This window comes from Haplochromis burtoni, unplaced genomic scaffold, assembly GCF_018398535.1.
Source record: "Haplochromis burtoni strain Fernald_Lab_line unplaced genomic scaffold, NCSU_Asbu1 Contig_53, whole genome shotgun sequence".
Lineage (NCBI taxonomy): Eukaryota > Metazoa > Chordata > Actinopteri > Cichliformes > Cichlidae > Haplochromis > Haplochromis burtoni.
The window spans coordinates 684,955-704,407 of record NW_024582414.1 but is presented as its reverse complement, the minus strand read 5'-3'; the positions used below and the strand labels follow the sequence as shown (position 1 = coordinate 704,407).

At 40.8% G+C, this 19,453-nt stretch overlaps 1 protein-coding gene across 1 annotated transcript in view; it reads left to right on the top strand.

Annotated features, from left to right (window-relative positions):
• The first annotated feature begins 1,003 nt into the window (after positions 1-1,003).
• LOC102311250 (collagen alpha-1(XXIV) chain) overlaps positions 1,004-19,453 on the top strand; it is an 83,824-nt gene continuing 65,374 nt past the window's right edge. Inside the window, exons 1-3 of the mRNA XM_005923910.3 lie at positions 1,004-1,558; positions 8,598-8,665; positions 14,827-16,205. Of these exons, the coding sequence (XP_005923972.1) occupies positions 1,506-1,558; positions 8,598-8,665; positions 14,827-16,205 (1,500 nt within the window). The 5' untranslated portion in view covers positions 1,004-1,505. The remainder of the gene's footprint in view (positions 1,559-8,597; positions 8,666-14,826; positions 16,206-19,453) is intronic.

The following is a 19,453-nucleotide window of genomic DNA, read 5'->3' as shown; positions in this document are numbered from 1 at the left end:
GTGTCATTTTCAAGGAGAACTCTGTGCAGCGTTAGGACAGGGAAACCGCAAAACAAAGGAGCATTTTTGGTGCCGGAACAAATGTGTCATTATAAACACTGCTGGAGTTTATACACCTAATAAATCTGTGCTTGTGTAAATCTCGGGAGAAGGAGCAGACGCAAAATCAAAAGCCCTCAGACTATATGGCATGCTACCTAAGCTCATAAACCACATTCACATCTAACAGTCTAACTCTCTCGCTGAATCATAGCGTTTTGTTTTGTTTTATGAGAGTGCATTATTCACTACATCAAAATTCTTTTTTTCATCATTTGTTTAATCCTGTGCTACAGTCACGAGGTAGTCAAGTCTTTATATATACAGCACACTGTGAGCACGCTACAGCATATTTTCACTTTTCCAGCCAATGCCCAATTTCAGTTTAATGGTCAATGTATAAAAGATAAAGGTTATTTACTTAAATTGAACTAGTGGATTTAAGATACTGCATGCTATTTGTTTTAGTAGTATTGTGATCATTATTTCATTGATACTGGCTTTGATTGTTGGATGTGTGATGTATGTTCAGAAACAGGCGACCATAATAATCCCATTTTCTGTGACGATTTCCTTATGAATGTGCATCAAGTGCACTTACAACTAACTCAAGCTCACTTATTCTGCCATGTAAAGTGTTAGTGATACTATTAGAGCCGCTTCAAAATTAGGCTCTTTTTAAAACTCAGCTTACACGCAATGTCATATATGTCAAGTAAAGTAATTGCATAACACTTTGAACTGATGCCATCTGATGTTTTCTGTTTTACGTCATTATTTTTTGTGTTGGTTTGCGTATGTCTATGATTTACAATTTTTACGTGCATTTTATAACGTTTTATTACTAAACATATTGAAGGGTAGTGTAGCACTCAAACTCCACTCAAAGAGTGACTGAAGGGCTCAAGCCAAAACTCCGTCCGTGATGTCACGAGTCAGTAACCGGTGAAATCCAACACCACCAGCTGGTAGGATGGGGTTGTGATGGGCTGAGTACGGGTTCCCCTCGCATCAGTGCAAGTCAAGGCACATAGCAGAAGCCACCGCCTGGAGGCAAAGACGCATGGAACTGAATCTGCTGTGTTGGAGACCAAGAAGAAGTCGAGTGCTAATTCTGTGAATCCCTGAGAGCAGTCAAGTTTACACTGGTGCATACCGACTCGCTGCACTGCAAGTCCTTCTCTCCCCCCTATGCAACTGTTGCGCGTCTCCACTTTGGATAGAAGTAGCTTGATCACTGCGCGCCGCAGAGCGCAAAGGAACTGAGGCTTTGGTTTTGAAAGAGTTTGGAGAGACCTCTCCTCAGGACTGCAGCAGCTACGATGAGGAAACTCTGAGGTGGCAGTTATCTCCGTCCGCTTTATGCTTCCTTTGGCTCTTACCAAAGGTTAGCCCATGTGCAGGTATCTCCTTGAGTGTGATTCTGTTTTCACCCAGATCTCTGCTGCCTGGACAAATGCATACAAATGCATTTAGGAGCTCAACGGACAAGGAGTGGACACGTTTCCGCGGCAGCAACGTAAGTGGTCATTTGGTTAAGTACTCTGCAGATGTCAGACTATCTATGCGCTGAAGCTGTTTCCGGAACAGGTTTTCGCTTGATATGGCAACTGGGAGACTTATTTCTGTTCAGGTTCTTTGGCGTGTTTCCCTGACAGGGCGCCAGTTGACCAAACAAGTTTCAGCAGCTGAGCTGCACGATTGTGGCACCAAAACGTGGCACAAACTATTCAGAATTTTAGAAAGTTTAAGCACGAGACGACTGAGCTCTGCTGTAGTTTTTCTCTTTTTAGGATGTCTTCAGCTCGATCCGTTTGACCTGTTTGTTCTGCATATTAGCTTCACTCTAGCTGTGCACGGACTGCTGCTGTTAAGCTTTACCATCCCCATCTGATACCTGTACTTTTCCACACACCCATGCATTTTAGCTTTGGAAGTTGGCTTTGATCCCACCATGTGAACATGCAGTCTAGGATCTGCTACAATATCATCTTTTTATTTGGCACCCACTCACACAGCTCCAGTAAGCTGAAGAATAAACAGTAAACCACGGAGAAAGGGGATGAATGAGGCTGTCTTGTAAGTAATAATGCTTATTCTGCAAGTGATAAATTAGAAGAAGCACAGAAGCAAATGTGAAGGACCCAAGAGCAGCAAATGTGTCCATCTCTGTAAACGTGTTAAGGCTTTAGATGAACACCCTTAAACCCTAAACATTCCTCATGGGAGTGTGCATTATTGACATCTAGCATGCAGGTCTTGTTGTCCTGCTACATTCAGCTGGGGTCTGTGGAACATCAGAAATGTGCACTCCTTGAAAGAAAGAGTACTTCACAGGAAAAGCATTATCTTCTATCAGAAGTGAGTCCAAGATGCCTGTACTCTATTATGAATCTCTTCCAGATATGATCTAAAAACAAAATCTGAGATCACAAGACATTCTGTTATTCTCTGCTGATAGCGGTTGCTTGATGTAAAACAAAGTAGAGTTGAAACCCTATAAGAGATCCTTTTTTTTGTCCTTGGTAGTGAATATGAGAGCCTTATGGGGAAAACTGAGGTGACTGGGGATAAATGTGGCCTCCCTTGAATTCACAGACAGAGTTAGTGTGTATGCATCAGTGGTTAACTGGCTCCTGAGCTCCAGACAATCACCCACTGTTGCAGGCATTGCTGCTCTATTGCTGCCAGTGCTAGAACTATAACACTGCAGAAACACAACCACTCACATACACTCTGGCTGAGAGTGCATGCTGACTCCTCAGCACAGGTTGGTACCTCCAGGTGGTTGATAATGTGAGCAGAAGTTTGCTATTGTCAGGTCAATGAGGCAGAAGGACAAAAAAGCAGAGAATATAAAGGGTTTTTCTGCCAGCACATTATTTGTCTTTTTACAGAAGTTTATGAACATTTTTGCAAATGGTACAAATTTCAGTCCATTGTTAAGAAATACAGAAAAACATCAGCAAGAATTCATACAGGAAGTGAAGTGCTTTCATTTGAAAACGTTAATTGTTCTGTAGATTTACCCAGTTATTATGTTTTTCAGTGTACCACATGTCTACTGTGCATCTGAGTGCATGAGGGATACTAAGTTTTACTGTCACTACATAAAGTACAAACTGTGTAGCTCCCTATGAGGCTACCCTATTACATGTTACATTCTGTAGAAGCATTATAGGGCAATGCTTCTCCAGAAAAGCCTTCCTGTATAAGTTGTAGTGGACTGCATGATAGGATAAGTATTTATGCAAGAAAATGTCAAACTTTACTTTCAATATAACTGGATAACAACAATACCAAAGTTCCCACCATCTAATGGTATTTAGCAGCTACTTATGTTTATCTGCAATGGAGCTAAGCAGACTCTAATTTGTGGTGCTAAATTATCTGAGATAATTCATGAACCCTTATAGACACAACAATTTAACAGCCTGCGATAGACAGGCAACCTGTGCAGGGTGTATGCTGCCGCTCATCCAGTGTCAGCTTAGATGTGCTCCAGTCCCAAACCAAGCACAAGAAGTTAGGAAAATGGACAGATTGACAGGAAAGCCTTTACAAAAAGCCTTTACAAAAACAATGTCCTGGCTCATCTGGGTAATCGGCAGAGCCTTTAATAAATGCCTTTAATAAGACTTCTACGTCCCACAGCTCAGGTTACCCTTTTTGAATTATTCTGTGCTACAATCACAGCCTCTCCACCTTCGTGCTGGAGTGTACTCACCTTCCCCAAATCCCCGGCTGCAGGGATTTTGGCCTGTCGGTGTGAGTGAGTGTATTTAACCCTCCCTGAAGGTTTCTCTGCAACAGGGAAAGGGCAAATAAATAAAAGCCAGTGGAAGTTTACTCACGGGCCTTTGTCTGCTCACTGTTTTGTGAACTCAGTCAATCTTTACACTGGTCTGCCGTGACCTCTTGACTCTGAGTACCATTGGAGTGAGCTGACAAATGTTAGCCATGCTCATTAGAGGAGAGACATGGCACGCTCCTTATAGAAGAGTCCACTTAGATTCATGATGGCTTGGAATCATTGGTGGCTTGGAACAGTTAGGAAATCATTATCATTTCTAGCCTTGCAAACGCTCCACTATTAGACAGTTCAATCCTGGAAACCTGCTGATTTGTTAATCATTTTTTGCTGATGGCTATTTGGAGAGAGGACAACAAGCCTGCTTAGTTATACCATAGTGAAGTTAATATGATAAGGGTACAGGTACTGAAGCTGTAACCCAGCCAGCGGGAACACTCTTTGGCAGTAGATCAGTGACTTCATGGTGTCCAGGAATGTTTTTTGCTGAGATTGAAAAGCAAAACATGCAGGAACAGAACACCTGATTTGCAAGAAAGTGATGCACTCATTTGGAAACATTTCAACTGGTTTATACTGTAACATGCTGGGTGATGCTGGGTCTTAACAGCTCCTCGGGGCACTGCGTCATTTTATGTCTTATATCTGCTATGACATCCATGGCATTTTTAGACTGGGCTCAGCTAAGTCACACAACAGTAGAGGTTAGGTAAACGCTCCAAGGTCATGCTCTATAAACCTCAATCTTCTGAATAATGACTCCTCCAAGGAGTGCCAAAAGAGCTTCAGCAAACTTCAGGGGTTATGAAAAGTGGGACGGGTGAGTCAGGGTTAGTCTCATCAGGTTTGTTTAGATTGTCCTATTCAGAGCACCTTTTTTGCCCAAAGCGAAGTCAAACACAGCAGCTTTTGGATTTTTCACACCAACGTACCTCAACAGTAGTTTTAGTGCTTCCAGTTTCTTGGAGATCCTCTAGAAGTTTCATTTCAGAGCTGTGTGTGTAGATTAACAGCTTTGCATGCTTCGCTGTTACTTACTGATTTGGTAAATTAGACGTGTAAACAATGAACCGTGAAAGCCGCTGCTCACCTCCTGACTGACATTAATGATGAATGTTAAAAAAAAGGAAAAAAAAAAAGATTCCAGCTCCTTATGAGACTATAAACAGAAGTGTAATAGGTTTGCTTCTATTTGCCAAGCGTAATTGAGCTTTTTGCCTCTCCATTTGACTCTCAGCCTTCTCCCCAGTTGAATGAACCATTGTTAGGGATCCAAGCTAATTTTGAAGGGGAGAAAGGAAAGATCTGGTACTGCTGGAATGATTCATTGCAGAGTGGAGCTTTAAGTTGTGATTATTTATAGTCTTGACATGACACCCACTCCCCACATAGTGGTATTTCCCTTCGTCAACAGAGCACTGTTTGGGGAGCTTTGTCTTGCTTTCAGGGGTCTTTTCCATTAACTGCTAGGACAGGGAAACATGCTGTAGCGGTACTGTCACATATAAGGGAATTCACCTCTGATGAAAGATTGGATGTAGTCTGTTTTTCTTATTAGTGGGATACATCCCTTCCATTCTGTTTGCATGTCACAATAAAGGTTAAAGCACCAAACCAAGGTTCAGCAAGTGGGGAAATGGTCACCAGTTGTTTCTAAAAATGTGATGAAGCGATAGCCTGAACGTGCTCAGTGACAGAGCCTCAGAGATGCTTTAAATAGCCACGAACAAGAGACTGTGGGACAGACAGCAGGACAAAAAAAAATGTCTGAATCAGCGTCACATGGATCCACACACTCTAAAAAGGAACGTTAAGTGATTTATTTGGTTTTTTCCCCTCTATCTTTGGTCTGCTTTTAAAAGCTGCCAATGTCTAAACAGAACCAGCTACTCGTTGCCCTTATAAATGTCACTGTAATCCTCTCACAGTAGATGAATGACTGTATTCATATGTCTCCCCCCCAACTTATTTTTTTGTAACTTTTTCCGACTTTGGGAATACGTCTGCATTACCAGCTGTGGAATGTCGCACCACATTCTCAATGGGGAACAGGTGACACACTCATTCACGGTGTCTCTACTTAAAGGCAGCCCTTTCCTTTTCTGTTCTTCCCTTGTTGTCTTTTTAATCTTCCCCCTCTTTTCTGCTTTCGATTATATTTTATTACTCAGTTCTGCAGGGCAAGTATGGCTTCCCGTCTGGGAGTTGGGGTGGGGGCTCTCTGTCAGAAAGTGACTCACACTGGGTTAATCTCATGCTCACAGGCCACCAAAAAGACTTGTTTGTAAGGCGCCTGTCATGCTGCTTGAGGCTGTCAGTCCCTGCAGGATTAAGGTGTGACAGCAACCTTTGACTGATGGCGCCCTGCATATTAAAATAGCAGGACTACTGTCTCTTGTACTTTGTACAGCCACCACACTGTGTCAGTGTCAGAGAAAAATATGACACCAGTTGCCAGAACAAGTTGTATAAGCAGCTGTTACTGTTTTCAGGGCTGCTGATGTGATTTGGTTTGAATGTCCAGCTTTACTGTAGATCAGTGGTTCTGAAACTGCAAGGAGCAGGGCCAATGCAGGCGGGACGACCAGGTGAAAAATGTTGAATGAATATGACTTCATGAGGGGATAAATAAGCAAACGGTGATATTGTGCTGGAGCTTTATTTAAGTTGGATTCTTGTTTTTATCGATGACTGAAGGAGGGTATTCCAGAAAACCTTGATGATAATGTCCTGTGAAGTATTTTGTTTGCGTTGCCTTTAAATCAAACCTTCACTAAAACTGGAGTTACTGCTTCTTCTTTTCTGTCTTCTTTTTGAGCTGCTTCTTCTTATACTTTTTATACTTTTTTTTCCCAGCTTTACTGGTGACAGTGTTAGCAAATGTTACCTTACCTTAGATTGTAAGACTTTATAACACATGTTCGACTGCCTGATCTGTAGTTCTGGACATTTCTAGACACATCAATGTATATGCACCCTATCTGCATTTTAGTGGACAATATTACTGGACAAGCTAAAGTTAACGTGAACAAATTTACCTAATTTGCACGACATTTTTGCACAATTTTGGGTAGGAAGGTTTTACAGTGATGCTGAGGACTGGCTGTTCTGTGTTGTCTGCTGTCCTTCCTCTGTAGCTGTCTGGTGGGGAGTGCCATCTAGAGGTGGGGGTCAGTGAGGGTCAAGAGCGGAGTTATGTGACTCTTGTGCAGCAAAGTGACAACATGCAGTATGATTAATATATAACTTACTGTTTCATAAGCCTGTTATAGAATGGAACATATTTTAGTATTGGTCGCTTTTCAGGATATTTAAGGTTTTTGGTAGAGGAGATCCAACTTGAAAAGGGAGGAGCAACTCCTGTGGGAATGTTGGCTGGGGCATTTGCCTCTTTATGGTCCTTGCTTTGCCATAAAAAGCATCAAATTGTTATTAACCATGTGCCTTGGAGATCAAATCCATCATTGTCTGGAAACGATAAAACACGATGCTCAAATATTCTTTTCATCGCTTTTCACTACGTCTTCAGGCATAAAAATGTCAAAGTGGAACGGCTTTTGAAACGGAGCAGTCACATTGTCTTTTAAGGGGCTCCAGCTTTCGTTTTTACTTGTTTCGACTAGTGATATCTACTCAGTATCATCTACCACAGGAGAGGATGAATATGTTTTCTTGTGAATGAATCATTTATCTGATGAATCTCTTGATTGTTTAGTGTAAACGAAAGGATTCATGTAAAAGCAGACCTTTATCAGCTAATTACTTGACAAGGACTCATTTAATTCTCCTTATCTGGCTGTCTGTTACCTCTCCAGTAGCACTTTTGCTGTCTCGTTGCTCTCTCCTTCTTCTCTTCTTTCTCAAAAACTGACACTATTTTCAGAACCAAAATGATTATAATGTAACTTCAGCTCTCATTTTTTGAAGTGATGATTAGATCACAAGCATGTTATTTATTATTTACATAGCATTACTTATTATTTGAACTCACCAAGCAGTATCAGATTATGTAAAGTGTTTCTTAAACTGTGGCAGCTCACATACTGGGGTGTTTTGGAAGCTGAGCATTGACTATATTGCTTCAGTAAAGTCCTGCTTTGTGTACTTTTATTATAAATTTAAAGACTATTGCAACATAATGGTATTCAGTTTAATTTGGTTTTAGTTATATAGTACCATACAACAACAACAACAACAACAACACTCACTTTAAGGTGCTTCGTTTTGTAAGGTAATAATACAGAGAAAACCCCAGAAGTTAGGTGACCCGCTATGAGCAAACACTTGGTGACAGCGGGAAGGAAAAACTCCCTTTTAGCAGGAAGAACCCTTTGACAGAACCAGGCTCAGGGAGAGGTGTCGATCTGCAGTGACCGGTTGGGGGTGAATGGATGAAGACAAGGCAGAAGACGCACTGTGGAAGAGAGTCAGAGATTAATAATAACTAGCGATTAAATGCAAAGTGCTGTATAAACACAGAGAGGTGAATTAAGAAGAAACACTCTGTATGATGGTAAGTTCCCAGTAGCCTCGGCCTATCGCAGCATATCTAAGGGAGAGTTCAGGGTCGCCTGATCACCTTAACTATAAGCATTCACAGCCATGCTAATTACAAATGGCCATGCTCCGCTGTTAGCATCAGTTAGTGTATCTTTATTAAATAAAGATGTGATTGTATGTTTAAAAAGTGTCAGAGAGACTAACCCAACAACTAGTCATGAAACTGATCTTTGTTTTGTCCATCTAGGTGGAACTTTCTCCTGCTCCTGTCAGTATGCTCAGCAGCACTCTCTGGAGAAGATTACGCAGCTCAAGGTAAGCAACAGAACACTTATGCATGACTAAAAGTCAGCATTTTTTTTAAATTTTTTATATGAAAGCATTTTATTAGATGCCCCCCCCCTTGTCACTAGGACATGTGACTCACTGACATTTGTCATATAGACGGTATAAAAGCTCCTGTCTGTACCCCACTCAAATCAATAACAGAAAAGTGATGCTATGTAACTCTTGCAGGGGCCCTATTGAAGCCGATCAGGTGTGAGCCAGGTTACTCACATTAAGTGAGTGGGGTGTCTGCTATTTATTGCATTCATGGCTTGTCAGTGACTCTGTTTTAACATTAGCCTCCTGTTACCTGACATAAAAACCTCCTGACTGAGATTTCAAATAAATTCCATGTTATATGGTGTGAAGATTTTAATTCTTGGGAGAACACTGACATCATATTGGTACTTGGTGATGGCAGGTAGCCGGGTATATTTGGTCCTAAAACTAAAATGTTAAATCAAGACAGCATGCTACATATTGCATTGTGAGTTTAAAGTCATTAAGTACAAAACAAAACACAACAACTCAAATATAAACTTTTATTTCAATGTAGGCTAGACACAGAATCAGCAGTGATTAGCACTCGCTAATTGACATTGCTGGATCCCCCCATTCAGTGCAGCAGCCCCAGTTCCTGATCGCAACTACCTGGATAAAGAGTTGTTGAATCTTTTTATGGCTTGCACAATAATAGTCAAAGAAGAAGTCCAGCAGCAGCTGCAGAAATGGCACCAAAATGCTAAAGAACAGAGGCAAGACAGAATGACAGAAACAGGAAATAAATACAGAATATATAAACTGACACACAGTTGTTAAGAAAAAAGATTTTTCTTCCTATAGCCTTGAGGCGACAGTTGTGTTGAATTGGTGCTATATAAATAAAATCAATTTGAATTGAACTGTTACTCAAAAAAATGTAAGTATCGTCAATAAATGAGCCATATACAAACCGATATATGAGAACCGATATATACATATGCAAACTTTGGCGTCATTCTTCTCCTATTAACATATTTTTAAATGAAAAGAAACACGGTTACTATCAGAACACATAGACTAGGATTACATGCGTTTTTAAGTAGCGTATCTTTACATTTACACTGTAAGCATATCTTTCCTGGAAAAGTTAGAAGCTAAGATGAAATAAAACCACTGGAAGTGGCTTAAATGCACATCAAACTACTCATTCTTGTAATGCTTCCAGTAATTACATCAGCTGATGCCACAAACTCTTTAGGGATCCTAAAGAACTCGTTAACTGAGATCCTTCAGAACGGTTCCTACAGAACTCCTCTAATGTTTACAATGCCTTGTTCATAATACAGCTCAACCACATCACACCCTATTTCTGCTTTTATCTTGGAGCACATACAGTACATATAGGAACAGCAAGTGCACACAGGAATTCCTCTTTAGCTGCTCTTCTGATCACTTTTAACCTTCTTCCTTAACATGCCCGCTCTTGCTCTCAGGGCCATGGCATGCATTTAAAAGCAGCATAAATAACCGTTGTACCTTTGTTTCCTCCCTCTCTGTTTTTTCCCCTCCTGCTACATTTCTGACTCAGTGCTCGCATCTCTATGGTCCATCAATGAAAATACTAAATACACCCATAATGTAAAGTACATGGCAGAAATGCACATACAATGGGAAGAGGAAATCTTAGCTTGGCATGTTTTGGCAGCTGTGCCTCACCTGGTCAGGTGTTGGGGGTGAAGTGATATTCATCTTTATTTTTAAACAGAGCAACAATGATGAGAAGAATTGGAGGTGAGAAGAGCTGAAGTTAGAAGGTGATCATAGATAGAGTTGTTATTTTTGCTGGGCTCTGCTCTATCAGTGGATCTACATTGATTTGGGATCTTTTAACTATAATCTCATCTCTCACCCTGAGTCTGACTTTCTTGAAAGAGTAAAGTCTTGTTGAATTAGGCACTGAAGCAATAATATAAAAATATGTCATATCCTGGGGTCTGTTCCACTATTGCAGTATTGTCTTATCTAAGGCTGACCTCATGATTAGTCCTCACATAGACTGTTTATGTGCCTTGTCTACTGCCTCTTGCAGTGTCCCTCCCCTTATGCCATCATGCAACGCCATGTCCCCACGTATCACGGGTGATACGTGATGGCCCGCTCCAAGTAGAATCAATCCATCATAATGAGGGGAGAAGGAATGAACAGACAGCGCAAGAGCACCTTGTCTTAACGTATGAGACAGATTAATTGGGATCTCGTCTGACGTTACCTGAGGCAGTGAATGTGGAGGACATCACAGTGAGCGCTCAGATCTTCTGCAGACAGATACTCCTCCTATCAGAGCTGCATGACTAAAAATGCTGTGAAAGCACATTGTCTTTATCTCTGTAGTCTTCTTTTCTTTACCTCTGCTCTGGCACCCAAACAGTATGACAGAAATGGGTTTCATCTGCTTCTTAACAGGTCTTAGAATGAGGTAAATACAAGCTGAGATAAACGACAGCACATGTATATGAAACAAAATTAAAAATTAAGTGCACCCTGTGATTCAGGAGCTCAGTCTCATATCAGTGTGGAAGAACGTTGGCCCGACCTTGTTTACAATGTTGCTTCAGTTCCTTGTTTATTCTCTTTTATGGTCCCATCATAACATTGATTTTTTTCTTTTTCAGCCATTCTGTAGTAGATTTGTTGCTCTGCCTTTATTCTGTTGCACGACATAGTGGGAGGCAATATTGGGTTGTTAGGCAGTTGGCCTGCATTGGGCTCTAGAGTTCATGGTTGACTAAAAGAACAAGACAAGAGCTTCATGGAAATCGAGGTTCCTGAACGTTCTTGTTTAGTTTTGGTCAATTAAGCCCAAATCATCACCCTTACACAAGTTTGTGCTGATATGCTGTGTTTGGTTCACACCAAATGTGGTACTGTGCGTTAAGGCCAAAAGACATTGGTCCAGAAGTCTTGCGTTTTGTTCAGATGAAACTTTGGTTTTTAACGGGAAGACATTTTCTCCTTGAAACCATTCCAAGCGAGCCATATTTCTTCAGTCTTATTCTAATTGTATTGTCGTAAACTGTAAAATTTAACACACTAACCGAGGTCTATATAGTTTCTCTGTGCATTGCACAGACTGACCTCCAGGAGTATTTATCCACTCCTGGGAAGATGGATTCCACACATTTGTTTGAAAATTACCTCAAGACCCTTCCCAGAATGATGCGCAGCAACAATTACTGACATATATTTTTTAAAATGTTTGGCTTTTTGCCTCTATTGGATAATAAATACAGATGAACTCAGGAAGAGAGAGAGGGGAAGACATGCGGCAAAGGGCCACGGTCCGACTCAAACCTGCTGCTTTCTGGCCATGCAGCATGTGGATGCTCACGCACTTAGCTAAACTGGTGCACTGACTATTGCTCATTTAAGATCATTTCTGATGTCGTTCCTCCTTGGCAATGTGTTAACACACCTGAATGCTAAAGACCTACAAAGTGCCAAAACATCTGCTTTTCACAGAGGTACTCACACTTGTTGCTGTTCAGATCATCAACTGCATCTGATTAGCTGCTATTAACCCTCTCAGTTGCTATGGAAGCAGTGTACTTACTTCAGCATGCTGGCTTAGTTTTTGTTACATGAATAATAATGTGGTGTAATATATCATGTTTTATTGCTTTTCCAATACCTGCTAAGAACTATCAAATTTTTATTATATCTTAAACCTTAGTGTTGAAAGAGGGTGCACTTTTTTTTTTTTAACCTGACTACAACATTATGGGCAAAGTTCAAACATTAAAAAGATCATTATTTCCCTGCATCTACATATTCACACCTCTAGAGGTCAAATGCTCAGTTCAGGATTTTTGTATTTTTCTAACTCTTCACCGAAATCTTTTCGATAGCAAGCGTATAGAGCATGGAGTTATTAAGGGTATACAGAATGTTCTGAAGGATGCACTTTATGTCTGTGTCTCCAGGCGTGTACTGATCCCACTTTTTCTCTCAGGAAATTGATTCTGATGCCTTTTCTATATGCCGAGTAGCAACAAGCACAGACCCCACTCTTCAGTTCTCTTTTTCAGACTAAAAAAAAGCTTATAACACTTTAAGAAGACAATACTATAATATGTGGACACTGGTTTAGTTTGTTTTTTGTTTCCACTCACAGTAATTCTACATTAACTGGCCCGCCTATCAAGCTGGTATTCCCAAATACAGTGGAGTCGTTTCTTCAGTGGAACGTAGTTTGTCAAACTGCTGCTGAGATCTAAACACTGAACAAACGCTTCTGTGTGACTGCTGTCTTCGTCTGTCAGTGCACTAACGGATACCTCCATGCTTTCTCTTGCATGTACACAAATAAGTGAGGCCATCATTTGCAATTCAGTTGATATTTAAAGTTGAATTATATGTGCAGCATCCTTTAATCACAATCATGTACTGACATGTATCATCGCCAGTTTGCTGTGTTTTTTGAATGCAAAGCTCGACAGAATGTGCTCTGTATGCAAGTTCAAAAAGGAGGAGGAGTTTCCTGTATTCTGCTTACATGCTTATCTTGCCCCTGCTTCTCATCTGGGCTACAGCTGCATTTCTGTTGCTTGAAAAACATGGATTGGATCATTGGCATCATGCTGACATTGTTACATGGCCCTAATGGCTCACTAACTTTTCTTAGTCATTTAACTTCAAAAAGAAAATAACTCTTGTCCGGTCCCAGTTTGGGTTCAGTACAGGCAGTATCTCTAGTTAGGGCTGGATCAAATGACCCCAAAAGCATCTGTTAGTTCCGCTGCTGCAGGCTCTGGATGCTGGGACACTTCCAATGATGTGATAAGCACTTCTTCTCCAGTCCCTTCTTTTCACTCCTGATGTCACTCCTTGTGTTTTAGCCTGATTATTTGGTCAAAAAAAATAACAGTTTTGTAATTATTTCATATTTAATGCCATCGAATTAAAATCTTTTGTCCATGAGCAACATGTTTAGGCATCTATAGAAGATTTTCATCATTTCATTTTTATTTGTGAATCTGTAAATGCGAATGCAAATATTTTTCTCAGTATTATTAAAAGAGAGAACTATCAAGGTTTGCATTCTTAAATAGTTTTGAAAGGAATAATATATAAAAAAGAGAGGCTGGCTGATATAGGACTTAAAACTGATACCGATATTTGATGATATAATAAATCAGATTTTTCGATATACTGGCCAATAGCATTTTTTCCCTTTTTGTACTGACACACAAAGCATAAAAAGGTTTTATTAACATTTGTTAAGTTAACTTTTATTCGTGCACTCTCTGCCTAACTCTGCTCAGATCAGCTACCAACAGGGACGTTGCAGAGTGCCCTCTGGTGGTCAGATTACACTAAATTAGCATTGATAACGTGGTTAAAGACTCATCATCCTGTTTTTTCTTTACTTTTATCCCGCCATCCAATTTGAGGGTTATGCCACAGCTGCCCTATATTAAAAGTTTTGGTAATTCCTTTATGTTTTTTATGTAATGGTTTGTCTACTGCAAGTTTGAAAATGTGTTTTTAATGCTAAAATATAATTGTTGTTATCCATGAACTTCCAAATTTGCAGTTTTACAAAAAACAGAAAAAAGTACTAAAGCAAAGTGTTACCAAATCATCAGGATGCGAAGTGAAAGTTATTAAGTTGTATTCCAGAACAGAAAAATTAACTTTAGCGGTTGAATGTTATGCTCAATTAAGTCCAGACTGCTGGCTAAAATTTGGGTATAAAAATGTGAATTCAGTTTTTTATTAGCGTCACATGACACATTTTTTTTAAGCTCTGTAAATGCCGATGCCAATAGATCAGCAAAAGTCCTACCAATAAAATAGTTCGATGCAAGTAAAAATGCAGGCTTTTAGTACCTGCTGAATAAGTTAACTCCCCACTCTTCTTGTATCAGAGATATATTCTCAGCAGGTTTTTTTTTCAGTTTTAATTCTTGAAATAAACAAGGTTTTTATTAGGAATTTAAGTTGAAATGTCAATGTAACCTGGTGTTGGACCGCCAGCTTTGACTGAACTACAATTGAATGTATTAAAACTGTTTTGAAACATTTTTGCGATTTGTACATTTTCATAAAATTGTGCAATTCATTCTCAGCATATTAATCTTATAAATATTTCTGTCTCTGTCCTTTAGGAGTGGATATCCTTTATCGATTGGGGCTTACAACTCAAAGCCACACAGACGATACCTACGAAAGGACAAGCTCACAGCCTCCCACTTATGCAAATGTTCCCTCACCTTTCGATGGCCCCTTTTCTGGATATGGGGTGTTGCTCGACTCAAACTCCCTCTATGAGGCGCCAGTGCCCAATCTATTCCCTTCAGAATTTGGCGAAGAGTTCTCCGTTATAGTTAGCCTAAGCTCCTGGCGAGCAAACAATGCATTTCTTTTTAGTATCAAGGATGGGAGGGACCGGTTGCGTTTTGGCATTCAGTTGCTGCCACGCAGAGTGGTGGTTTATACTGCAGAGAAAGCCTCCATCTACTTCAACTACAACTGGCAGGATGGGCGGCTGCACCCTTTTGCTGTTGGGGTTCGTGCACGTTCAGTGTCCTTCTATGCGAATTGTGGAGGGGTGCAACAGTGGGAGCAAACCCTGGGGAGATCTCAAACACTGGGGGAATCTGGGGGTGTCTTCACTCTGGGAAGGATGAACTCCAAGGCGGCACCATTTAGTGGTCAAGTCTGCCAACTGGATATCTATCCCTCAGCCCAAGCTGCCGCGCACTACTGCAAATATCTTAAAAAACAGTGCCGGCTGGCCGACACTTACCGATTACATTTCCCACATTCTGATTCGGATATTGTGGTGAATGACCCCCCTTCTAGCCATTTGACAAAGTCTCTTCTTGGAGTAGCAGCTACTCAAAATACACCCATCGGATCTACAGCAGCCATTAAACTATCCCCAGATCGTTTGGTCACGCAACATTCAACTCTGAGCCCACCAATACGACCTCATCTGGGGGACCAAGAAAACATTTCCACATTGAAACCATTATCCCACTCTGCCACATCATCACTCCAGCTTTATAGCCCCACCGTAACTACGGCAAGTAGTCAAGCAGCTCTGGGTTTTGCCTATAGCACAACAACCACCACTACCAAAAATGTGTTGGCTAAAGACACTACGCCCCAGGAGGACACTGAACACTCTGAAAACAGCACAGAAGAAGAGAGAAATTCCAGAAAACAGCCAAGTCCGGATGCCACTACAGGTGTTGTTTCCCTGGTCAGACAGAGCCAACTAAAGGAAGAACTCAGGAACAACTCCATCACAAGCTCTAGGGACTCTGGCTCCACAAGCCAAAATTTCCCAGAGACTCATCTGAGAGCCAATAGCACTACTTTGTACAGAGAGAATCAGGTGGACACCTCAGAGCAGCATGATTTGGATGGCAGCTATGATGACGTAGACATGGGAGAGTATGATTATGGATACGAGGAGCCAGAGTTCTTCTATGACTACCAAGATGGTTTACATGGCCCCAAAGGAGAGCCTGGTCCTCCGGTAAGTGACTGAATTTATGAATCACAAGCAGAGAATTAGTGCTTATAGAGAGCACTGATGTGCAAACCAGTGCACTGCTATGTATATTTTAGAGTCGAATTCTGAGTGAGCCACAATGTGGCTTGATTACACTCAGGAGACATGCAAAATGTTTTGGCAGTGAAATGTAGTGATTTAAAGGTGATGGCATGTCCAAGCAGTGTGCTTTTTTCCCTGTATCTACAAGTTGTTAAGTACTGCTAGGTATTTTTGCTCTTATGTCAGAGGATAAATCTTTGGAGGACTGGAGCTATACCCCTGGATTTAAAAACAAAAGAAGAAGAAAAAAAAAAGCACTTGATCCAGGCCATGATGTAAGCTAGTGGCTCTGGACACACTTGTAGTTCATGAGTGTGGCTTATGTTTCCATGTGTGAGATGTGTTAGGCATTCTTGGTGCTCGGTATAAACATGTGAGTGTATAATGATGCAGAATGCCTGGATTCATCTTTCCGTACTTACAGCGCCTGCAGACCTGTAGGGAGAGACACATCTTATCCAGCATCGTTGTTTCAATTTATCTACATGTCCCAGAGCCTAATTGAGCTATACTGCGGTATTTTGTCAAAATCACACTCCCATGCTGCTATTCTTCTTTCTCAATAATGTTTGGAGGGAAACATATTTTGTCCATATCATCTTCGCGCTCTCCTACCCTTGTTTCCTTTCAGGAGACCAAACATTAACCAAATGTTATGACTCTCGTAACCAAGGGAGAATCTTCTAACATGGTTAACATTGTCTCATGACTTGAGATGTGCTTCCAGTGTCCTGTCATGGACAGGCTCTTTTCTTGGAGAGAAACTAAAATTGCCTTAAAACAGAATTAAAGATGGACTTTAGTTCTATGGGAAAATCATTTTTCGAGGCATAATCGAGCATTGTGAACATGACACAGTTTAAGCCACAGGGCTTTTTCCAGCGGATCGTATTTTGGCAAAAATGTTTAATTAGCCACAATGTTTGTCCTTCGGTGCTGTTATCTTTGACAGTTTGTGTGTCTTGGCTACTCTGACCGCTTAGATGCAGGCATGTTTTGAATGCTGGGTCAGCTGAAGGTCAGTGGCTAGCTCTTTGTTTGAACTTGAAGACAAGCTGGCCTGTTTCCTCAAGGGAAGTATTTCACAGTTTTTCAGCCACATAACTGGACGAGTACAGGTGGCCTCCTGCACTCCCTTTAATTTGTGCTTTAGCATTTTTGCACTTTTTTTCATTAAGAAAATTCAAAACAAGCAAAGAAGCAGCAGAAGAAAGCGTGTCTTACTTTCCCCTTTGTCTATAATATGATGTATATGATTTCTTTTACTCACAGTGACAAAAACCCCCCCAATTTAAAATGACTCACTGCTTCAATATTGGCCCAATTTAATGACACAACATTATGAGTAGGTTGACCCCACTGCAAAAGTCATGCCCAAGCTCTGAGGAGTGATGGGAGATTATCATTTTTAGCGTTCTCTGAAGTTTCAGAAGGAAACCAAGTTTTTCACTGACAATAAAAGCACTTTGAGAATATTAGGAGTTTGCAGTTATTTCAGTTGGAGTTGTGCAAGTTTGGACTACTCTGCTGTTAGAGGTATTTGAAAATGAGACTGTGATTGCCAGTCCTCTGTGAGACAGTGAGCTAATATAGTAACATGGAACTCCACAGCATGTGTCGGAAGTTAATGTTGTCTTGACTACTATACTCGGACTTTCATCAGCTTTACACTTCACTTCTCTGTAGAGGTTGGGTGTCATGAGCACGTAACAAAGGCCCCTGCTTTCTGCAACACGTATGGATGTGGGTAGTTGCGCATGGAGTAGGCTATGGATTGCATTGTTTTTGTAGCTCGTTCTGAATTAGGATGTAGCTTTGTTCATTTAAGTGGGCCACGGGGTTGGCTGGACTTTGGCTGAGCTAAATCACTGTCAGTTTTGCTACTCCTTTGCCTATGACCTTAAGATGATGTTGCATGACATAAACCTTTTTATTCTAGTATTCCCAGAATATTTTACTTCCATACAAACGTCTTTGGTCCGGGCTTTGCTAAAAAACAAAAAAATCAACAAAAAACCTTTACTGTATTCTTCGGACTATAAGGCGCACTTAAAATCCTTTAATTTTCTCAAAAATCGACAGCGTGCCTTATAATCCGGTACACCTTATGTATGAATTCTGGTTATGCTTACTGACCCCAAATCAGTCTTATGTGGTACATGGCGCTCAAAAATCTATCAAAAAATGTTTTAGTATGACTTTGGTAAGCTATGAAGCTTGATGGATTGTTGGAGCATTACGGCTACCATAGTCAGGAGCCTCGTGGAGTAACCCGGGTCAAACTCAGGTCCCAAAGTCAAATGAACACTGCGGCATCACTGAGAGTTAAAAACTGTCTAAATTCTGTCATGAAATGAAAACAGAATTTATTAAACTTAACAGAGTTAGAAGTTAGCAGGAAGTTAGCTCGCTAGTTTCGACCTAAACATGATATAGCATGTTCTGACTGAGAGATTTGTGAAAAATATTTAACGTACAGCTCTGCTGTCACTTCAGACATAAATGAAGACAGAAAACGAAACAACAGTGATGTTTGTAGGGTTACTGAAGTTGGGCTAGCTGGTATATAATGATGAGCTACGTGATCGCTAGTGACACAGCTATGTTAGCATAACATAAACACAGTGAAGCTGGAGGATGAACGCCAACTTTTTTCCACTCGATAAAAATTAACATGAAGGTTCCCAATGGTTAGAGACAAATGCAATCGCATGGCAGGATGCTGTAAACGGACCAAACTTCAGTCGGGAGAACAACTGAGATAATCCATCCACAATACGAGGTTAATCATTAATATACTGCAACAACTTGGGAACAGAGCAGCTGCAAGAGAATTCAACATTAATGAAACAATGGTGCGGATGTGGAGGAAGCAAGAAGAATGAGTTGAGTAAAATTTGACTTATCTGACTGTTTTGTTTTGCGTAATGCGCCTTATAATCCAGTGCGCCTACAGTATATGTTTAAAAGGCAACGTGCTTTTATAATTTCTTTCTGCCCACATCTCTGGTTTGCTAACTTGGCCCCACATGCTGATCATCACCGGCTGACCTTTCTAGAAAAACAGCACTCAACAGCACCATCTGGTGGTCTGATAAAATGGTAAATGGCCTGTATTTATATAGCGCTTTACTAGTCCCTAAGGACCCCAAAGCGCTTTACATATCCAG